At 35.2% G+C, this 24,296-nt stretch overlaps 2 protein-coding genes across 2 annotated transcripts; one reads left to right on the top strand and one right to left on the bottom strand.

Moving 5' to 3' along the window:
- Positions 1 to 3,429: 3,429 nt before the first annotated feature.
- LOC140036269 (uncharacterized) lies at positions 3,430 to 14,628 on the bottom strand. The gene is made up of 7 exons (XM_072077619.1): positions 14,595 to 14,628; positions 9,815 to 10,021; positions 8,465 to 8,497; positions 7,910 to 7,982; positions 7,514 to 7,528; positions 5,222 to 5,357; positions 3,430 to 4,044 (listed from the first exon to the last, which is right to left on the bottom strand). Exons 1-7 carry the CDS (start codon positions 14,626 to 14,628, stop codon positions 3,766 to 3,768), a joined length of 777 nt encoding a protein of 258 aa, XP_071933720.1. The 3' UTR covers positions 3,430 to 3,765.
- A 1,008-nt stretch (positions 14,629 to 15,636) lies between these two features.
- On the top strand, positions 15,637 to 16,092 carry LOC140036268 (uncharacterized mitochondrial protein AtMg00860-like). The gene has a single exon (XM_072077618.1). The coding sequence runs from the start codon at positions 15,637 to 15,639 to the stop codon at positions 16,090 to 16,092; it is 456 nt and encodes a 151-aa protein (XP_071933719.1).
- Positions 16,093 to 24,296: the final 8,204 nt, after the last annotated feature.

Raw genomic sequence — 24,296 nt, 5'->3', positions numbered from 1 at the left:
ATATATGTATGTATATGTTTTGTTTGTCACCGTGCTACAAATCCTTGTTGTTGACGGCATTATATTGAAGTTGTTATCCCTATTTTGTGTAATTAATGTGTGAATATATGTGTGTGTAATGTGTTTCTTTCCTTTTCGTGCACGTACGTGGTGTGTGTTCCAAATAAATTACAGTTTCAATGTTTAAAAATTTGTCTCTTGCTTTCCCATGCTGAAAACTAAAAAAAAAATCATGAAATTTGGATTGATAAAAATTTAAATCAATGATCGAGATGTGTTCGAGATCAAGATCAGATGGGCTGATCATAGCCGTTAGAAGTGCAAGGACCCAGATCCAATCCAACTTTTATTGATGCTTTCAGTAGTTTGTACATCTACTTTAGTTGTCAATGATTGCAAAAGAATTAATTCAGAAGCAAATGCTTTAGTTGGCCAATTTCTGGTGTTCTAATGGCATTTTTGTGTGACGTAGCTATAGCAAGAGTTCATTCAAATTTTTTGCCCTTTGGTCCTCTCTTTGGTTTGAAATTTTAGTACTACTCATATGATGATACAAATTGTCACGACTAATCCATGGTTCAAAATCGCGGTCGCAGTCACGGTTCGGACCGTTCCATATCAATTTTGGCATTTTGGTCGCAGTCTCGGCGAGATGCAATTTTGAAACATTTAATATTCTAAAAATTATGAATAATATAAAAAATATGTTAAACAAAAATAATTAAAATTAGTTTTTTTCCATTGGTTTTTAGTTGGATTTGAGTTGATTAGGAATGACTCGGTGCGATTCGGCCATTTCTATTCGTGTCAAAGACTTCTCGACCGAGTTCTCGACGATCCATATATCTCGGAGTCATCTGGTCTCGATATCGGAACGGAGAGTTTCGTTCTACCGATGACTTGGCCGCGTCTTTGAACCATGGACTAATCTGGTTTTTTGGTGTTGCAGAGTCTATACAGGAATTTCGAGCGAACTCGACCATCAAGGGCCATGGTTAGGCCATGCAACTATAAGCGAACTCTACTGGAGGAGCTTAGGCCCCCACTGAACCATGCAACTTTTTTTTTTTTTTTTTTTTTTTTTGGGGTCAAGAACCTTGCAACTATAAGCAGTGACGGAGCCAGGACTTTTTCCTTGGGGGCCAAAATTTTTTCGATCAAAATTATCTTAATATGTTATGTTCAAACTAATTTTTATTTATTTAAATATATGACATCTTAAAATATCAAATTTTAATTTTAATTATAAAGGTATGTCTATTTCATAAATATGTAGTATAGTCAGAACTAAAATTAAGATAAGAAATAACATTTGATTAAATATCTTATAACATCACAAACCACTTAAGTTGTACATTATAAGAAAATGTTCCAATATGTCACCTGTGCAAAAACAAAAATATAACTATGTAATATAAATATAATTATTTTCAATTAAAAAAAAGATAAAAGTTATGTAAATATACCTTGAAATTTTATCCTCTTTTATTAAAAGTAAATTGAGATTTACGTTCTTTCATAGAACTAAAATCATCTATAATTGAATCGGTGCTAAATTTTGATCATCCTTTTTTTTATGTACATTGTTAGACAATCATTCAAGAAATTATCTTTTATCTTGTTTTGATTATATTCACAATTGAAAATGCACGTTCTATAGTTGCAGTTAATACAGAAAGAGTGAGAACAAATATAATCAATCTGCCAATAACAGGATGTATCACTCAATTTCTTGTCTTCACCAAGCTTTCAAGTAATTATTTGTATATTTGTATATGAGTCAACAAGAGGATAGATCACTAATTTTAAATTTTTTATCAATTAGGCTAAGGTGTATATTTGTAAATGGACCAATAAAGTAATTATTTTTATTTTAGCCCATTGATAATTATGAATTGAGTCTTTCATTATAATACATCAAATTGGGTCAATTTACTATGGATTATCAAATTATATGTTTAATTTTTTGAGTGTTAAATAATTAGTACAATAAAAAATAAATAAATTTTTTTTGAAGAAAAAATTAAATCAAAAGGTGGCTAATTCATATACACACACAAATATATATATATATATATATATATATATATATATATATATATATATATATATATATATATATATAAACTCTCATAATATAAACTAAAATTGTAAAAAATTAGGGGGGGGCCAACTTTAACTTATACATATATTTACATATTATGAATTAAAATTTTCAAAACTTAGGGGGGGCCATGGCCCCCTCTGCCCCCGCTTGGCTCCATCATTGACTATAAGAGACCCCATGTGCAAGCTAAAAATGGGAGTTGTTCTGTTGTTGTGGAATTAACTCCGGCAATACCAGATAAATCATTGATGGAGTACAGGGAGGAGATTTAGCGCATGTATGACAGAGGACTCACCATACCAACTTCTCGCAGTTCAATGATTGGCTCGAACAGCTTACCCGTTCTGATACTTTACGTGTAGTAATAGGGTACCATGGACAAATTACTCATTCTTTTGTGTATGTGTTTGTATATATATCATAATATCTGTACAGAACAGCTTCAGATAAATGGATAACTGAATTGATAGGACGTGTTGCTTTGTGTTTAGATACTAGCACCAGGTTGTTAATCATTTTTTTTTTTTGTCAGCTACGATATATTTGTATAACCTACTCTATCCTAATCTAGGGGGAGGGGGATCCTAAAGAAGCTGTTGTAGGGGCTAGTGGGTATACAGACTCAACTAGATCAAGGGAGTGCTATGGCACAACTCTTAGATTTTTTTCGCTGCTGGTAAGGTTGTTAATCATGTTGCCTTCCAGTTTTGTTAGTCTGCACGATTTCTTCACCAATAACCAAAACTAACAAGAACGTGATGTGACTTTCTGGAACGTTCACGTGCATTGTAGACAAATAAGGTAAGATTGTCTATCCAAACTTTACCTTGCAAGAATTCTCTGGTCATTTTTTGGGCTCGGGGGTATTGTCGCCTGACGAAAATTTTTCAGGGCACGTGAAGTAAGAGGAAAATGAGCATCAAACAGTTATTTGTGCTCGCCTGATGATCTAGGTGAGACTTTACTAGAGCTAGGTTTTCCGCCCTATGGGGTGACGGCTGTATATTCACAATGGAATATGGATCTAGCTTTGAGGCGTGAGATACCTTCTCACTGGTTTCTACTGGTATCGTGGCCTGAATTTCCGGTATAACTTTTTTGTTTTACCAGGTGACTTTTTCCTACTCAACTGTTGAACCACCGCAGAAATCATCATTTCTAGTCAAATATAGCTCTAATTGAACCTAAAGCAGGATACATGAACCAGCCCAAAGCATTGCCGATGATTAAGAACACAAATTCTTAAAAAAGTTATAACTTTCCACTGGATGTGAGCAAATTTACTGCAGTGTTAGTAACAATAAAAGAAGGATCATTCGACGAACACAAACAATCGTGCATCCAGTATACATACAATTCTCCAGTTTGTCTTTTCCCAAGTATGAAAACATTTTGAGAGTCTCATTTTAGGGATGAATTTTACCAGTCAACACTGCCCCGGATTGCATCACCAGCGGTCATAAAAGCCACAGGTTAAACAACCAACCACTGAATCCTAGCTTACAAGAAAGGACTAGCTTATGAGAAAGGAGTCAAGGAATGGAGATGACAAATGTCAATCTTCCTGGGAACTTTGCAGCGAGAAGAACTATATATAAGCCCAAACATACAATTGACCACTATATGATTTTTGGCAACTGCCATTGAGATTAAAATGCTCATTTTGATCGTTTGGGTCCAATTGGAAAAGATACACGCTGAGCTGCGCCTTGTGAAGCATCTATTCTTTGCTCTTGAGAAGGGTTAAGTTTAGGATCAGCAGCCTCTTCATCATCCTCCGTTTCCTCAACTGCTTCCTTGCTTTGTTTCTTTGTAATAGCAAATCGGTAGTTGGGACTGATTAGGGTATGCTGTTCAGGAGGAAGTGGAATTCCAGGCCCGGCAATTGATTTTGGTAGAGGGGTCTTGTTTCTATTCCTAGCTAGCTCTAGTAGGACCTGAACAGTAATCAATACAAAATTGTTAGTAAGTACACTGCTAGGACACAAGACTAGGTATGTTATTTGCATGTCAGTTGGAAGAGGGCTTTCCCTAATATTACAATTTTAAATGCTGCAACTTCACCTCAAAAACTCACATATCATCTTCCAGGTTCCATAAAAAGAATACATTGCGAATGACAATAAAACAAAAAACATTCAGACAAATCAACAACTCAGGATTAAGGAGAGCTGGTAAAAGCGGCAAATTCCCGGAATTTGACACTGCATCTTCAGCAGTGTGGTGCTTCTGAGCAATGGTTTAAACGCAAGGGCGTTGGACGGAGCGATCCATGTTCGCCCAAGTGGGGTAAAAGCCCTAAGATATGGAGCGTAAGCCCCACAAATTTTGATTTTTTTTTAAACATATGAAAGTATAAAATATGCAATAATACTACGAAATTACAATATTCATACACCTGTCTACACACACACACACCCAAAAATTGATAAAAAAAAAAACCATTATTGTTGTCTAACAAGTAAAATCATAACATAACTCTAATCCATATATTCACCATCTAGAATCATGTTAGCAAAAAATAAATATATCTTAGGACAAATGAAAAGGGACAAACATATAGGAAACAATGTCATGGACGCTTCAACTTGGTATTTTCTCCAAACTATCTCCATAGAGAAGATAAATGGAATCATTCTTCAAATTACTAAACAATAACAAGGACTATAAGCAAAGATAAGGAAGAAAAAAAATCAAAGTTTAGACTTAAACGGCCGCCCGGGGGGGGGGGGGGGGGGGGGGGAAACGCCTAACAAGACTTATGCCCCATTCAAACGCCCTAGGGCATTTGGGACTTGCCCAAAAATGCCTTTTAGAATGCTACTTCCGAGTAACAGTTAGCTTGGGAGCAGGAGAATTTCAAGCTTGTTTTTGTATTTTCAATTAAATCTAATTTTCAGTAACAAGCTTGAATTATGTTTAATCTTATTCAATCTGAATTCAATCAGCTTTGTTAGAGTGGCTCAATAAGCACAAAACTTGAAATTCTCAACAATCAATTGAAAATCCTCACAGGGAGAAAGGAGGAGAGAAAATTACTACTACTACTACTACTAGTAATAATGGCTATTAGGATGAAAATAGGGCTGTGGGTTAACTTAATGAAGAATATACCTCACGTGGAGGAGGTTGTGAGAAGCTAAAATTGACTTTGGACTGAATGGCAAGCTTGACATCATCAGAATCGATCACAGATTTGCCAGCATGGTCTGAGTAAATTTGTGCATCTGTAAGCACATCCACCACGTACCTGTACCAAAGTTCCAAGAATTGGTGGATAACACGAGGCTCAAAGTCTTCCACACCCATTGATTTTAGTAGAGATTTCACGATCTTTGCATCTCTAGGCATGTCCTCCTCTCCTGATCCCTCTCCCATTTTCTGCAATCAAACTACAATCTCCGCTCAAGCCTACCTTAATATCACTGTAGTCAGTATTTAGCTTTTCAACCTTATAAAGTTGTAAGGGAGAATTATATAGGGCTTAAGTTTCTTATATCCTACCCATTCGTCTCTTAAATATTAAAGAAACTATAATTGGTTAAAACTTGGAGTAACAACCAAATTATGAAAGTCTAGACCAAAATCTACGTACTATCAGCTTTATAAAATATCTTTTACAGGGGCACAACAACTGAATTATGAAACTCTGGCAATTTACTAGCTAAGCTGTCCAATGGAAATTGGGAAATATTTAGCAGTTATAGTTCCCATTTCCTCTAAAAAAATGATCATACCCAAAGGAACCCTGCTTACAATAGGAACATACATATTCTTTGCACCTCAGATTTAGCAACTATGACATCAACATAAGAGCCATACCTCAAACCGGAACCTTTATCAAACAACAATAGGAAAAGAAAAATTACAACTGCAACACTGATCAAGTGGAAGAAATAATTGCATAAAATTATTTCTAAACTCACATAATTCCTTGAATGAGAAAGCATGCGGAGTACCACTTCATGTATACACTCTGTTTAATGGCTGACAAACTTTAAGTCCCCAAAACAAGCATACACATTTTAGCAAGCTAAACATGCTCTACATCTTTAGCAATTCAAAAGGCCCCCAAAGTATCGCAATTAAGGAAGTTCTCAACTATGAACATACCTCTGCTTTCAATATTTCAATTGAGAAAAATATTTCAGTTTATGAACTAAGCAATTGTTATATCCACAGAAACTGCGGACAAATTCGTCATTCTTGTACTCAACAGTTAAAACCCATAAATCCAAGTACCAAGATGAAACCACATCAATCCGATACTGTTGCTTGGATGCAACCATATAAACTAATAACTCCTATATCAAAAATAGAAAACAACATTTGGTGTGCACAATCCGGATTTGCTCTTCTTTGTTCTAACTCTATTTTTTTTTTAACCAAAAAAAAAAAAAAAAGCTCTGCTCGTCAAAACAAGCAAAAAACAGATGATGAAAACCACAAACAACAGACTGGAGAGGGTCCGATAAGGAGAAATTATATCTGCTTAGAGATAGACAAGGAGGGAATCACCATGCAATGCATGGTGTGAAGTTAACATGGTTGCCCAGAGCCCTCAGGGGCTGTATTTTTCCAATAATTTTTTTTATAATTTCTATGTGCGGTAGATAATTGAAGGATTTTGTCAACATTTCAGTTATGATTAATTTAGGTAAGAACCAAGGCAAATAAGAGTTAACATTAATACTAATAAAGTTGAAGAGCATAATAACATGTATAATTGAGGTAGGCTCTCCCAATGTAAAATGTGTGTCATTACTAGTGAAAAGGAAATAAGTTACTATTAAAGATACATTCATCCAAAAGTTCTCTTTGGCTGGTATGTCTAGAAATGCCTCTAGTTTTTGCTTGGTTAGTGTCTGGTGCAATCAAAAAATTCTACTTGAAGTATGTATTAGTGCTGAAAGATTAAAAAGAATCATCACAAAATTTGATGTCTATGCTATAGTAAGTGATTGTACAATTAAATAATGACTGTTTGCTAAAGATATTAGAAAGAAAGGAAAAACAAAGTATCAAGCACTCATGACAAAACTCCATTAGCTTCCAAGTTTCCACTATCTAAACATCAATCAGCTCTGCCAAGAAGGAATCATATTAGAATTTAAAAACATCTTGTATAAATAACAGAATGACAATCTTGTTAAACCACAGGTAACGCACCAGCAGTCTTTGCCATGCTTTGTTGTGAAATTTTAAGGAAATACTAAAGGACCAAATATGAAACAAAGCAGTCAAGAGCACATTCCGTACTCCTAAGTTTGAGCCACCATTATCTTTGAATAATACCTATTGTCAATCAATTTTTTTCTCAAACATTAATGCTGGATAAATAAATAAAGAACATAAAGCCAAAAAACAGCATGTGCATTTTGAGCCACCATCGTATTTGAATGATACCTCTTGCCAGCCTTCCTGAAACATGAATGCTGAATAAATAAATAATAAACAATAGAAAGCCAAAAGACAGCGTATGCATTTTAGCCTATAAATCATGTAGATATCTTTCATTCATGCCACCTTTTCACCAACACAACATAAATGAACAATAGGACGTCAATTTAAACTAAAAGAAAATTTTCTGCTCTTTCTTGAAAAGTTCAATGACAGAACAAACTTTTTAAATATAAGTCACAATAAAAACACAGTCATTAATAGCAAAAACCAGCCAAACAGAGCAGTAAAAACAAGATTTTATATTCCAACCAAAATAAAAAAATAAAGTTCAAAATTACATGATAGCCCGTGGTACTCTTAGGTAATCAATGCAATTAGAGATAAAGTAAGAAAGCAAACCGGATAGACAAAATGGGGAAATTTCTTAGCTTTTTCTCTGCTTCTTGGTTCCAAAAACTATTTCTCTTTAAACCTGAATTTTGAAGAGAATAGTAGAGTGTATATAAGGAAAAATATCAGATTTCTCAATAAAACAAGAATTTGAAAAATTATCAATTCCATCAACTTGCAATGAGTACTAATCACCCATGTTTAAGTGCAAAGTTTGGTAATATTCTAAATCTTGTGAAGGCATGTTAAATACACTCGCATAGACATCTATCCCTGCACTACACCTAACCAAAATATGGCTTTCCCGAACACTACACTCTTCCACATGAACCAGAAAATTCAATTTTAGGTTGAACAGCTGCAATCAAAAAAACAGATATGGGAGAATAGAATATAAAACATTAAACAGCTTTCAATCAAAGTACCTGGCAGTGATTATTAACACTACAATGATCATCATGCTCCAACCAATTTTAACAACAATACAGACATAATCAAGTCTTTTTACAAGTTGGAGGTAGTTATGAGAGACTATAAGTCGTTGGATATATTAATAAAGCACACCTCTTGAGCGGCAATAAGTGTTAAAACGATATCCTGCAATAACAGAATAATTTTTAGAACATATAATAACCAAGTCATTAAGTACATACTTTGGTGTATTTACACAACCCTAAGACTTAAACAGTAAAAGTTAGCCTACTTTTTTCCTTTCTTCCTTTGCTTGACAAGAAGCTAAGTAAACAAGCATATACCAAATCAGTTGATAAATCAACAGTACAACCCAAATAAAACTACCTACTTTAATTTTTTTATCAGTAAAACCCAAAAAAAAATCTTCACATTTCTTCTTGTAATAACATCAAATCAAGATATCACAAAGAACGCAGAAAGCAAAACAAGACCATGAAACAAAAATCATACGAACCAACTATAGTAACCAATCATATAATTCAAACCTATCCAACCAAGAAACAAAATTCATAAGAACCAACTATAGTTCAATTAGTGTCTTTCACTCACCCCTACTTACCTTTCAAACCAATGTTTTTGTAAATTTTATCCCTCTTTTTTCCGCCTACAGGTGTTACAACTAAATTTGAGTCTTGCACAGAGCCTTATTAGTGATAATCTCAGCAGTGGCAGTGACAATCAACTGCACCAATGAGCTTTTCTCCTCTATTTTCTTCTATCCACCATGGAGATCTTCAGAATTAAATTTTGGGATGAAAAATGTTGACTGATGATAAAATCAAATGGAGAAACATGACAAAGTTGGTAAAACTGAGGATGGAAAGTTTAGCTGTGAGGCTTGAATTTTGTGGCAAGCTTTGGTGATAGAGAAAATTCAGGTAGAGCAAAGACCAGTATTGCAAAATTTGACCCAAAGTCTTTTCCCCTTTTCCATTTGTCTTTTCATTAATTTAAACAAGTTCTACAATTAAATATCTCCAAGCGTACAACACCAACTACAAAGTCTACAAAAAATGAATAACCAAAGGAGAATTCAAGTCAAGAGCAAAGCCAACTCAATCTGATTCACGGTAATTAGAGAACATCCCATCTGCTCCTGTTCTGCTTACCTCTACAAAAACCTCAATTAACTTGCCCTTGAATCTCTTAAAACAACTTATCATATCCTACAACCTTTGGATTTTAACAGCTTACCTTAATATTCAACTCAACCCACCGCAAAAGTATTGGGCAAAAGTTTCAGCTAAAATAAATATTACGGCAACGAAATTTGGGGAATGAAAAAATTGATCATGTAAATAACCATACAGAGACGATTGCACCCAAAACTCAAAAGATCCGAAAAGAATTCGGACAGGGCAGAAATTTTCAGAAAAATAAAAAGAGCAGGGCAAAAGGATTGGAAAAAATCAGCGGAAACAGGAGACAGAAAGAACCAACCTTTTTTGCAGGGACTTGGACAAAACACTTGCTCTTCAACACCGGCGAGGCACGGTGTGTCGATGGATTTTGTGCAGAGAGCGGGAGCTACAAGTGAGAGAGTCAAAGTTAGAATGCGTTGTGGTTTTCTCGTGTATAGAGGGAAAGTGCTTCGTGCAGACACAGAGAACTTTTGAAAGAATAGTTTCGGAGATTTTTTTTCTTTTGCTAAAAAACAGTAGTTTGAAATATTATTTGGAATAATTACTGTAGCACTTTTTGTGATGTGATGTATGTGAAATAAAAAGGTAATTGAGAATATAAAAAAATAGATTGAAAAATATTTATGATGCAAGTGAAATATTATTTGAGATAATTTTGGTATCCAAACACTCTCAGTTTCAAGTGGTTCGATTCAATACAATCACTGCGAACATACAAAAGAAAGTCACCGTTCTTGTTAACTGAATTAACTTTGACCAATGTTTGGATAACCCAATTTTATCTAATTTAATATTTGATTCACGTTATAAACATATTTTTTAATTCATATTTTTATATTTTCAATCACTTTTTATCTCACATATATTATATCATAAAAAATACTACAATAATTATTTTGAATAATACTCTATCCAAATTCCAACTTACGGTTCTAAATTAGTCAATTATGTAAGTTGCCTGCAATGTTTTAAAAACCGAACCGTTCATTGAACCGGTGAAGTGAAATGGTCGAGGTTCAACCGGTCGGACCGGTTCAACCCCGGTTCAATGAATTTTTAAAAAAATTATTTATATAAATATATATATGTACAAAATAAGACATGTAATAGATTAATTTAATACTTTATATGATGAAAGGTTTACTATTTTTTAATAACTTGGATTTTTAAAAATAAATTTTTTAAATTATAAGTTAAAACAAATAAATTTCATCTCAATTTCAATTATGTCTAAATCCAACCCAAAAATATCACAATATTTTGAAATTATACAAAATTCACGTCTATGAAAATTTAGATATTGTGAACTTAAATTTTAATTTACGTTTTAGAGATTGCAATTTAAAAAAGGAAGTTTGGAATTCGAAGGAAGTCAAGAAAATCGAAAATAGAAATGTAAACTTGGTAAGAAACAAAAAATGAGATAAAAGTGAGTGGTTGTAGCATTAAATAATTTGGGTTAAAAAAATAATTCTTTTTGAACTTTTTTCAATTTAATGGACAAAAACAAAATAAAAAGATGGAAGAAAACATCAATAAAGTAAAAATAAAGAGGTTTGATTAAAAAGGGAGTGACAAAAAAAAAGAGGATAGAGAGAGAGAGAGAGAGTTGAAAATTAAAAAGAAAGAGCCATGAGAGAATGAGATTTTGTAAGAAAAATGAAAAAAAGAAATATGAGTGTTTGCTTTATATAAATAAGTTATCAAAAAAAACTAATAGGATGTGATGGTGCAACGGTTAATACATTGGTCTTCTATTACAAAGGTCTTGAGTTCGAATTTTGATAGCTTTATTTTGCAAAAAAAAAAAAAAAAAAGAAGAAGGTTGAAAACCGGTTCAATAGCGGTTCGACCGCGGTTTTTACGGTTCGACCGGTTCTTGACCGGTTTTCTGACAAAGTCAACTATGGCATTGAACCGGACCGGTGCCCTGGCCGGTTCGCGATCGAACCGGTCGGTCCGGTCGGTCCGGTCCGATTTTCAAAACATTGGTTGCCTGAAAGATTTTCCGGTCATATGAACCTAATAAAGTAAACAGTTCTTTGCTCCTGTTTTTAAAATTTCCTTCATGTAACTTGACTTCTACGAGGACCGCACAAATTTCCATTATTAGAATTTCAAACTTTTAACCGCTTCTTTGTCGCTGAGATTGTGGGTCCTGTGTCAATTTGGATTTGTATGCAATATAAAGACAAATAGTTTAGAATAAATTTATATAGTGTCAGCATATAAACTATTATAATTGGGTCATTATTTGAATTTTATGCGTAAAATTTGAATTTAAAATTTGAATTTTATATATGTATTATTTATCTAACAGGGATTGTATATACACAGACAATGTCTAAAGATTAATCCAATAGTTTATGTATGCAAGGACAAAGAATAGTTTTTATGTTAATATCCCTTTGAGTTCATCTACCGGTTTAAATATAGCATGCTCGAAAGGATTACCGGGGACCAAATATGACTAGGCCTATTTCGTTCGAATTGTTGGGTTGTAAAATATGTTAGAGCAAATTACCTAGTTACCACTAAACATTATAGCATAGTTTTAACCACTCAACTTTTAAGAGTATGAAATTATTCATTTAACTCTCAAATGTGTATATTTTGGTCCATTCCGTCTATTTCTACTGCCAAGTCTGACAAAATCAAGGATTCGCACCAGTCACGAGACATAATTGAGAGACAAACTTAACAGTGAAAACAGATAGAATGGTCCAAAATATATATGTTTTGGATGGATATAACTATATCATTTAAAAAGTTTATTGAGTAACCCGTAATTTGCTCAATATGTGAATATTCTATTTCTCCAATATAGATTAAGCTTTTTTGGTCATCTAGAAATTTACCAAGTTTTAAAGGCTGAAAATATTTGCCTGATAACATTTTTCTTTAACTACTGTTTTTTCTAATTTCTCAAATGCTAAATAGAAGTATTTAAATTATTGCTAGCTGCCTAGAAAGGAGATGATTCACCAAAGAAAAAGAAATTGAACCCACAGTGTCCTGAAAATGCCTGAATACGCATTTTGTTTTCGCCTCTACAGTTTTGAATCTTTTTGTACACTACTTAATCGAAGCCTTGAGTTGGTTCGTAGTACTAGTATAATTTTGACAGTGAAAAAGAGGTACATCTTCTTTAACTCATCAAAGATCCAGATGAGCATTATTGCTTCAAAGATCCAGATGATCCTTGGGAGTTTGAGCATTATTAACCTATCAACGATGTCGGTTTAGTTGATAAAACTCGTGCACCTTCTTTAAAGAAATTCGTATATTAATCTCTTTCTTAAGTAATTTTTTATTTGTAGCTATTAGTAAAAATCACATTGAAAAATGCATGTGGCTTGTTCAAATCTTGGATCTTGGTCTAATGATCAGGCAGAACCTCTTAGAGTTTGTCATGAATCAAAACTATTAGTAGGGCAAGTCATTTTAATCATTTTTAACTTCTTGTGTAAAAGATAAAGTTAGTTGATGATTAGTTGTTGTAACTGCTCAGTTAGTTACTAAATGGGGTTGAGACATCCATTAATAATCAAATTAGGAGAATAAGGTGGTTATGTAACTATTGATTGAAGTTTTTTTTGAATAAAATTCTCCCCATTTCTTTTCCAAATTCCCTACTTCTTTCCTTCCTCAATTTCAATTCTTTTTCTCGGTTCTTTTTGGTTCAACTCTAGCAATTTGGTAATTAGGGCATTGGATCCTTGGCCAAATTCATAGCTAGTGCTGCAACGGTGGATGATACTAGACTTAAGAATTTGCATAAGCAATTCAAGAAGCTTGAAGCTAGGGTTCAAACCCACGCTGATTCTGTGCAGACAAAAATGCAAGATACGAATGCATGTAGATGCTAGAATTGAGGATCTTGACACGAAGATTGATATGATGATGGTAGGAATCGAGACGAAACTGATTTCTTTCCTTCAAGCTCTCAATAGGGACAGAACATTAACAACAGGAGAGTCCCATTCATAGGAAAAGACTCCTCTATTTTCTAATCCTCATACCAGGTGTAAGGATGGAGGGGAGCAGTCAGCAGTAAATAAAGAGCACAGGTTTATGGTTCCAAATCCTCCCAAGGTGGAACTTCCTTTCTTTGAAGGATATAGGCCCCAAGAGTAGATCTGAAAATGTGAAAAATACTTTCTGGTTCATCAAATTCCTGAGCTTGAGAAGGTGGAAATTGTGGAAATATATTTGGAAGGAATGGCCGAGATATGGTTTCAAGGAATCAAGAGGAGTAAAGGGAAACTATCTAAGGAAGGGTTCCGCAAATTGTTTTGTTGGATGTTCGGTGGCAGAACAAAAAGGATGAAGTGGAAGAGTTCAATAAACTCAACCAACTACCACTATCAATGACTACCAAGAGAAGTTCGAGGAATTAAGTTCCTTGATGTTAATTCGAGATCCTCACCTCTCTGAATCTTATTTCATTTCCAGTTTCATCAGTGGTGTTAAGGGTGAAATCAAACCTATGGTTCGAATGATGAAGCCTACCACCTGATGGAGGCTTTTGAAGTAGCAGAGTGGCAAGAACAGCTTTTAATCTTGAATGAAAGAATGCCAAGAATAATAAAGTTTGGGGTACCGGAGACCGTTTGAAATCCTCTAGTACTTCATTTGCAGGAATTAGCACAGGAGGGAAGACTTCGTTAAATTTTGTGTAAAGAAAAAAGAATTCTGGCAACAGTCAAGGATGTAGAAAGATTTCCCCTCTAGATATATTGTATAGAAAGAATAACCACCTATGTTTCAAATATGGCGAAAGATTCCACCCTAGTCACCATTGTAAATATAGGCATCTAAATTTCATTCTAGAAGATGATGAGGAATTGGAATTTCTTGATGCTATTGGAGAACAGAATGAAAACACTAGTAATCTTGGGCAGTCAGTATATGTGTCTTTGCATGCCTAGACAGTTTCTATGAAGAGGAAGACATTAAAACTGCAAGGTAAAATACAAGGAAAAGTTGTGTCTATACTAGTTGATACTGGGAGTACTAATAGTTCTTGAATACTACATTAATGGAATCACTGAAGTTAAAGACAATAAAAATGGCACCTCTTACAGCCACTATTGCTAATAGAACTACCATTTCTAGTGGATTGTTCTGTCCAAGTGTGACTTGGAGTCTTCCGAGTTATAATTTTTCTTTCCCTATAGTGATCATGAGTCTGGGAATATGGGATGTAATACTTGGATTGGATTGGATGGCACACTACAACATTATTACTTTTGATTTTAAATAGCTGCGGATCAAGTTCTCAAATGAAAGTGGGGTGTTGGAGGAAACAGTTGATCAACCAACCCTGAAGCTGGTTGAAGCAAAATCAGTGAAGAAATTCATCCAACAAAGACATAGGAGTTTGTCCTCTATCAGTTCACTACATGAGAATGGCTTCTTCAGTGAGATAACTCCATTTCCTAGTGAAATCTCAGAATTATTGCATGAATTCTCTGATGTATTTGCAAAATCTAAACAATTTCCTCCTGAAAGATCACATGATCATACCATTCCACTTGAGCCAAATGCTTAGCCCTTTAAACTCAAACCCTATCGATATCCACATTCCCAAAAAATTAAAATTGAAAATCAGATGAGAAATATGCATCAAACTAGGATCATTATACCTAGTACAAGCCTATTTTCTTCACCTGTCTTACTTGTCAAGAAAAAAAGATGGCACTTGGCGCCTCTGTGTTGATTACAAACACCTAAATGACCTCACCATTTAGGATAGATAACCCATTCCAAACAATAAAGAACTTTTTGGCTCAAAATTTTTCAGTAAAATAGACCTGAGCCACTAGATTAGGGTAAATAGCCTGTGAATCCAGAAAATACCATTTCAAACTCACCAAGGCCATTCTGAGCTTTTAGTTATGCCTTTTGGCTTAACAAATGCTCTTGCATCCTTTCAATCCCTTATGAATGAAATTTTCCAGCCTTAGCTCAAGAATTCATTTAGTTTTTTTTGATGACATACTTGTTTATTGCCCAGACCTTCAATCATATGTAAATCATCTGAGAACAGTGTTAAGAATTCTAAGATCTTACCAGTTGTATGCAAAAATGTCTAAACGCATGTTTGCTCAACTAAGAATGGAGTACCTGAGGCATATTATATCTCATAATGGAGTAGAAATAGATGCTGCTAAGGCGGAGTGTATCAGAGCATGGTCAGTACCTGACACAATCAAATCTCTAAGGGGGTTCTTGGGGCCCATTGGTTATTACAAAAGATTTGTACAAGGCTATGAGTTAATTTGTAAACCCTTGACTGAATTATTGAAGAAGGATTTTTTTTGTTGGAACGAAACAGCAGCAACAACTTTTCAACAGCTAAAGAACATCATGAGCACTACTCCTGTACTGAGAATGCCAGATTTCACCAAACATTTTATTGTGGAGACCGATGCTTGCAATAGAGGCATTGGTGTTGTTTTAATACAAGAGGGCCAGCTAGTAGCATATCTCAGCAAAGCTTTGAGTTCTAAGAACTTGGGGCTCTCTATATATGAGCAGCTATTAGCTGCTGTAATGGCAGTAACAAAATAGAAGCACTATTTGGTTAAATACCATTTTATTATAAGAACTAATCACTAGAGTTTGAGATTTTTACTAGAGCAAATGTTGAGCACTTCACTGCAACACAATGTTTGACAAAGCTTTGGGACTGGATTATGAAATCCAGTATAGGAAAGGAGCTGATAACAAGGTTGCTGATGGATTATCTACCAGAGGATTCCAGGATGAGGATTCTGTGGGGACATCTTGTGCTATAGGTTGCACCAGACCCCAGTGGTTATTGGATATCTCTGACAGTTATGAGAATGATTCATCTTGTCAGGGGATAATTGCTCAATTGATAGTTGATTATGCTTCTGTGACAGATTATGAGTAGGGATGGAATTATAAGGTTCAGAGAAAATATTTTTTTGGGTAACCATGGTGATTTGAGACAACAGATTATCTAACAATTGCATTCATCAGCATTTGGATGATACTTTGGACAACTGGGATGTTTCAAAAGGTCAAGTGCTATTTTCTTTTGGCCTCAAATGAGGATAGATGTCACAGAATTTGTTAGGAGGTGTAACATTTTCCAGAGAAACAAGCATGAGAATGTTCCATATGCAGGCTTATTCCAGCCTCTACCAATTCCCAATCAAGCATGGTCACAAATCAGCATGGATTTCACAGAGAGTTTACCTCTTTTTGATGACTGTGATACTATAATGTAGTTGTGAACAGGCTGACCATATTTTCCCATTTTATTTCCTTGAAGGTTCCTTTTTTCTGTAATGGAAGTTACCAAACTCTTCTTAACACTTATTTTCATGCTTCATGATTTGCCAGAAATTATTGTATCAAATAGAGATAAACTTTTCACAAGTCTTTTCTGGCAAGAGTTGCTCAGATTGGTAGAACTCAACTAAATTATAGCACATCTTACCACCCACAATCAGATAGACAAAGTGAACATGTGAACAAGTATGTGGAAACATATTTGAGATGTATGACTAGTGATAGACCACAAAAATGGAAATCTTAGCTGACTTTAGCAGAATGGTGGCATAACACCAACCATCATACTAGTCTAGACATGACCCAATTTGAAGCTCTCTGTGGATATAAACTAGTACAGTTACCAATGGGACCCCTCTATGATTCTATTGTTCCAGCAACAAGTAATCTTGTCAAAGATAGGTAGGCTATCTTGCAAATTCTTTGCCAACATTTGACAAAAGCACAACAACAAATGAAGTATTTTGCAATTAAGAAGAGGAGTTAAAGGGTTCTGGAAGTAGGTGATATGGTTTATTTGAAACTTCCAGCCATATAGACAACAGTTAGTTGAAGTCAGGAAATCTTTGAAACTAGCTTTCAAATACCATGGAGTTGCCTGCAGGCTCAAAAATTCATCCGATATTTCATGTTTCTATATTGAAAAAGAAGCCGGAAGATTCTTAGGTTCCATGCCTACATTGCTCTTATTTGGTCCTGATGATCATATTCAAGTTGCTCCAGAATTGGTCCTGAAACGAAGGGCTATAATGAAGAATCATCAACCTATATCTCAAATTCTCATCAAGTGGGTTTATTTCAGAATTGAAAAAGCTACTTGGGAAGATCTTGACTTCATTAAACAGTAGTTTCCTGTTTTTCATCCTTGAGGTCAAGGATGGTCTTAAAGGGGAGGGATTTGTCATGAATCAGAACTATTAGTAGGGCGATGTTGTTTTAATCATTTTTAGCTTCTTGTGTAAAAGATCAGAAATAGTGCCATTATACTAAAAAGTTAGTTGATGATTAGTTGTTGTAACTACTTATTTAGTTACTGAATGGGGTTGAGACCTCTATTAATAACCTAATTAGGAGAATAAGATGGTTATGTAACCGTTGATTGAAGAGTCTTCTAAATAAAATTCTCCCCCATTTCTTCTCCAAAATTCCCTTCTTCTTACCTTCCTAAATTTCAATTCTTTTTATGGATTCTTTTTAGTTCAACTCTGATAGAACTATTCCTCAGAAAGTGTAATAGTGCACTTGTTTAGTCAGACGTTCACCCCCCATGTATGGAATTCATAACCAAAACACATTGAAGCATCTTGTCATTTTGACTAACATTTAAGTAATGAAGCATCTATTTTAGTTTGACTAACATCCGAGTAGCATCAAGAAGGCTCCTACCATGTTTTGACATGAATTTTGAATATCCTAAAGTGACTAATTGGCAACATCATTATTGCATCAATGCATGTGTTTTTCTTTTTTCTTTTTTTTTTCTTTTTTAGTCTTTCACCCCTTCCCATACTCTTCTCACCACTAACTATTAAACACACGATTCTAATCCTTAACCTAACAATAGAAAAGAAAGAGCCCTTCTCTAACCACTGGGCATATTCATGCATGACTGGAAATTCTGGAAGTTACATCAATATTGTATTTTTGCTTTTTTTTTTGGTTGGTACTGCCCCAGAGCATAGGTACAAATAATGGCCTAAACTTTGCTTTCAGCTGGTAACTCCTTGGTACATCAACGTGCTCATTCATTAGAATTGGGAAACATGAAAAAAATTACAATTGTTAAGATTTTGGGTGTTGATGATGTTTAATTGATTTACCAGTGTTAGGTTCGCATAAATAAAATGTAAAGTGCACAAATTGAAATTTGTCCTCCTATCCCTAAATAAAAATTGAAAAAAATCTCTTTAGTATTTCTAGTCCTAATTTTCTGCCTTAATGTACATTGGGAAAATTTTACTAATTCCTCATTTAATTTAAGATGATAAATTAGTTTCATCCTCTGCACTAATGCCATAGTTTAATTTTAAGGTATTTAGTTCATTACTTTCCTATGCATTTCATTTTGATCTTCAATCTTCATATTTATTCCCTAGCAATAAAGGATTCATACAATTTTGTGTCCCACAGGAAGCAAGATCAATTCCTGCTGCATCGCTAACTGCTTGGCAAGTGTTGAAGAACATAGCCAGAACTATAGAAGGGTAATAATTTTTCTTTAAACTTTAAGGCGGGAAACATTGAATTAGGAGTGGGGTTTGTTGTTAGGTCATTTTATGATGTACTTGTATGCGTTATGCCCAAATTGCAAAGGAAATTTGAAGCTCTTAATTACTCTAATTGTAATTCACAATGTAATAATCATCTTTCTCCTGTTTACATACTTTGTTTACTTCAAAGCATAATACCATCTTTTTTCTATCTATATACTTTATTTAACTTGAAAGCACATAACCAATGTTTGATAGTTGAGAAGGCCTTGATTTAGTTACATACTTTGTTTACTTCAAAGCATAATACCATCTTTTTTCTACGTATATACTTTATTTAACTTGAGGTCCGAGAAATTAGAGATTCTGAGTTCAAATCTCCTTGTATCATTTTCACTTCTTAAGTCTCACCGCTTCCTTGGTAGGAAAAAATAAAAAAAAATGTTTGATAATATAAAACTTAAACTATAAGATTAGTGGCTAGTAAATGTTCCTTAAACATAGTGATATGTACCTGAGAAAGTTAACTTGTTTGACATGCGAAATAGTTCATTGAACCATCCTAACATTAGACTATGTTCAAGCATATTTTAGGTTTCTTTTTGTACATAGTGTGTGACAAGCACTTGTTTCATGAAATTTAATAGGATATAATGTGTTTGTTTTCTGTATGTTTTAGGAGTTTTTATTAGTAATTATATATGTTACATTTTCTGCATTTTGTGTTTGGCCTTGGGAAACTACACTTCTATGGTTCATATTTTGTTTCAATCTTGCTTTGTAGGTTAGTGCAAAATGAACTTTAACTTGCAAGGAGAATTCAAAGATGATTGGATTGTGATTAAGGAAGTTCTATGTGATTGCTATTGTCTTTGAAGTTCAAGTGAAGAAACATTGAACACAAGTGCAAAGCAAGAAGTGAAGTGCGCAAAGGAAACTTGAAGAAATGTTTAGGGCTGGCAACAACTTGGTCAAGACGTGCCATTGAACCAACTTGAATCAAAGTTGCTTGTAAGGATCAGAATTGATAGCTATCAGAGGTGGCCAATTTTGTACAGGGCAGCTGGCTATTGGTCAGGACTGGCCATCGGATTGGTTACACAAGGGACGGGAGAACACTCTAAAATTTTTAGGGTTTACTGTTCATAACCTTCTCTTTCTTGCTGCAACTGCACGGCTTCTCTATATATAATAAAGTAGGGTGAAAGCAAGAAAAGGGGGAAGAACTTGGAGAGGAAATTCACTTGTTTCTTTTACAAAAATACAATGAAACCATAAGGGAGGGAAAAAAAACCTAGTTCTTGTCTTTTAAGTGTGGGAAGAGGCAAGCTAAAACAAGAGCTTGTATCTTGTTTGGGTTGGAGCATCAAGCTGAAGAAGAATATCGAAGACCTCAACTACAATCAACGGGTTTGTGTTTTTAAATTTCTTCTATTTGTAACTCTTTTTTTTTTTGTCGAAACGATAGGAAATTTCATTATCAGAAAGAACAAGTTACATTTACGAGCAACGGCTCGAGGGAACTGTACAAAAAGTGTTCAAAGAACACTGAGGAAAAAATCTTTCCTCATCCACAATTATGCTTAAAGCATCTGCACTCAATTTTCTACTATCCACCATATTTTCTTCCATTTCCAAACCAAAGGGGCACATGCAAAATAGTCTCTTCAGATTCAAAATATCCTCCAACAAAGTAGCCATCTTGCTATCTGTTGGTCGTTGCTGTGTTAGTTGTTTCCATAGTTCTTTGTTGCAAAAGTTGAATCGTACCTTTCTCCACTGCTGGTGCACAGCTTTACACAGAGCCAGTTTTAATGGCAATGCTTCTCTCTTTCAGCACCCAATCTGCAATTTTAGTGCTTGCCACATTCTTACTGTGACTCTTATTCCAAGGGCATTCTGTTCTTGCTTCTTTGCTGTTGCCACTTCTATAATTATAGCCCCTTCATTTCCAATGCTCTGGCTTTGTTGTTCATTTATAGGGATTATTTCTTCTGTACTCTTTCTATCTCCCTGTTGAATTTCTACCTCTTGTTCCATCCATTCTTTATGCGCACGTTCTACTGTTCTCATTGGTGTTGACCTAGCTGAGCTCTCAAATTCCTTCTTATTCTTATCTTTCCATACCTACCACAATAAATTTGCTGTCAGTCCAATATGATCCTTCCCTTCTGGTCTAGTCCTTGCTTCTGAAATTCTCAGCCACCATCTCTTGAAATCTCCCTTCTGGTCTTTTGCTCCATCCCATTGAAGGGGAGCTGGTTTCCATACATCCATTGCATGGGAACAGTTAAGTAATAGATGTTCTATGGTTTCCTGTGCCTCACCACAAGTTGAGCATATAGGATCACCTACTCCTGTTCGTTTCCTCACTGCCTCCCTGACTGGTAAGGCTCCTTTAATACACTTCCAAATGAAGTGCTTGATTTTATTTTTAATGTTGAGCCTCCACAGTGTATTCCACATTTGAGTCATTTGTTGGCTTCTTTCTAAAATGCTTGATCCCACTCCCTCCAGGTTACACCTCCTTCTGCTGCTGCCTTTGTCCATCAACATTTTGTATCCTGAGTCAATTGTATATTCCCCTCCAGCTTTTGGTTTCCAGTAAAAGCTGTCTTCTATCCCTGATAAGCTTAGAGGGATGCGGAGGATCCTCTTAGCATCTTCCTTGTTGAAGTTACTGAATATGATATTCCTGTTCCATCTCTGCTGACATATAAGCTCATCCACCATTTTCAACTCACAGTTACTTGTTCTGCAAATAGATGGCTTCCCCGTGAGTGCTTTTGGTAACCATTATGGTCTCAGATTCTCGTACTTCTACCATTTTCAATTCTCCTGATCAAGCCTTCATCTAGCAAACCTTTTGCTCCCATTAATCCTTGCCAAATCCATGAAGCATTCTTAAGGGGGGTGCATTGTAGAGTGGATTCCTAAGGGAAATATTTAGCCTTCAACACCTTACTGATAAGAAGGTTTGGCTTGGTTAGTAACCTCCATACCTGTTTACCCAGTAGTGCTTTATTGAAGGCTTCCAAATCCTTGAAACCAAGACCACCTGTGTTTTTGTGTGCTACCATTTTGTCCCAAGATATCCAGTGCATTTTATTCCTTCCCTCAGTTTCACCCCACAAGAAATTAGACATCAAAGTACTAATGTCTTTGCAAAGTTTCCTTGACAGCTTAAAGCATGACATTATGTACGTAGACATGGCTAGGGGTGCAATCAAGTCAAGCCGCTCACGAGTAGCTTGCGAGCTGCTTGGTAAAATCGAGCTCGAGCTCGAGCTCGGTCAAATCGAGCTCGAGCTCGAGCTCGAGCTACTCGTTACATTTAACGAGTCGAATTCGAGCTCCAAAAATAAATACTCGAGTACTCGACGAGTTTAATCGAGTTTTTATATTATATATTTTGAAAAAAAATTATAGGTTTATTCCAAAACTCGAGCTCAAGCTCGAGTAGATCGGGCTTGATATTTACTCGAGCTTACTCGAGCTCAAACGAGTCGAGCTCGAGTTTAATTTTATTTTATCGAGTCGAGCTCAAGTCCAAATTTTTTTACTTGTTCAATCTCAAGCAGCACTGATTCTGATCGATCTCGAGCTCAAGTATGGTGCTACTTGAGCTCGACTCGACTCGATAGTATCTCTAGGCATGGCCATTGCAACTGCCTTCAACATGACCTCTTTTCCAGCTAAGCGCAGAAATTTGTTTTTCCAATTCTGAAGTCTTCTCTTACAAAACCAAATATCTGATCCTTTGTTCTGGATATCACCATAGGAAGTCCCAAATACTTCCCTTGCTTGGCTTCCATCATCCCTCCTAAAGCTTGGCATATCTCTCCTCTTTGTTCACATTTCATATTTTTACTAAAGAAAACTACAGATTTGTCAAGGTTGATCAGCTGCCCTGAAGCTATTTCATGGACTTTTAGAACTTTCATTATTTCAGCCGCCTCTTGCTTGTTTGCTTTACAAAAGATGAGGGAATCATCTGCAAAGAAAAGATGGGTGAGTAGTGGGCCTTGCCTGCTGATTTTCACACCTGTGATCCTCTTGCTTTCTTCAGCTTTTCTTGGCAAATTGGAGAATCCCTCAGAACATATTAAGAACAGGTATGGAGACAATGGATCTCGTTGTCGAATACCCCTTCCTAGTGAGACAAAACCTTTAACTTCTCCATTACAGTTGAAGGAATAATTGACTGTTGTCAGGCAGCTAGTTATCCAATCAATCCATGTATTGCAGAAACCCATTTTTTTCATCATTGCCTGCAAAAATGCCACTCCACCCTATCATAAGCTTTTGCCATATCTAACTTAATTGCCATGTATTCATCTTTCCCTTGCCTTTTGTTTTTTAGGTAATGCATGTACTCATGAGCAACAATCACATTATCTAGGATCTGTCTATCTGGGATAAAAGCTGATTGAGTCTTGCTTATGCATTTGTCCAGGACAGTCTTTAATCTGTTAGCCAAAATTTTTAAGATGATTTTGTAAAGCACACTGCAAAGACTGATAGGCCTGAAGTTCTTTAAGCTGGTAGGGTGCTGGATTTGGGAATAAGGGATATAACCGTATGGTTAATGGATTTAAACATGAAGCCTGAATTGAAGAAGGCTTGGATTGCTGAGATAATGTCCCTCTTGATGGTACTCTAAAATCTCTGAAAAAATAGTGGAGCCATCCCATCTTGTCCTGGAGCTTTTTCAGGGTTCATGAAAAAGAGAGCATCATGAATTTCTTTTTCCTCTACTACTTTAGTCAGATTAGCATTCATCTCTTGAGTTATGGAGTGTGGAATATCATCTAGGATTTCAGACATGTCGTCTCTCCCTCTACTTCTAAACAGTTCCTTAAATAATCAGAAATTTCATTCACTATCCCATCCTCATTATTAGTCCAAGAACCATTATTTCTTTGCAAATTCCTGATTCTATTACTCACTCTCCTTCCCTTGACATAGGTGTGAAAATACTTAGTGTTCTTATCCCCCTCCCTAAGCCAACTAATTCTAGCTTTTTGTCTCAAAAGTGTTCTTCCTCCTTATAAGCAGTGCTCAACTTATCTTTAATGTCAATCAGATTTTTCCTTCTATTAACAGACTCTGAATTCCTAACTTCCTCCAGATCTTTCTTTAGATCATTGATTTTACTCCTAGAGTTAGCTTGGAAAGAATTCCTCCATTTCAAGAGTTCAATTCTGCAATTTCTAATCTTTTTTGTAATTTTGAACATTCTAG

This window comes from Coffea arabica, chromosome 2e (assembly GCF_036785885.1).
Source record: "Coffea arabica cultivar ET-39 chromosome 2e, Coffea Arabica ET-39 HiFi, whole genome shotgun sequence".
Classification (NCBI taxonomy): domain Eukaryota; kingdom Viridiplantae; phylum Streptophyta; class Magnoliopsida; order Gentianales; family Rubiaceae; genus Coffea; species Coffea arabica.
The sequence above is the reverse complement of the archived record's forward strand: the minus strand, read 5'-3'. Positions and strand labels throughout refer to the sequence as shown.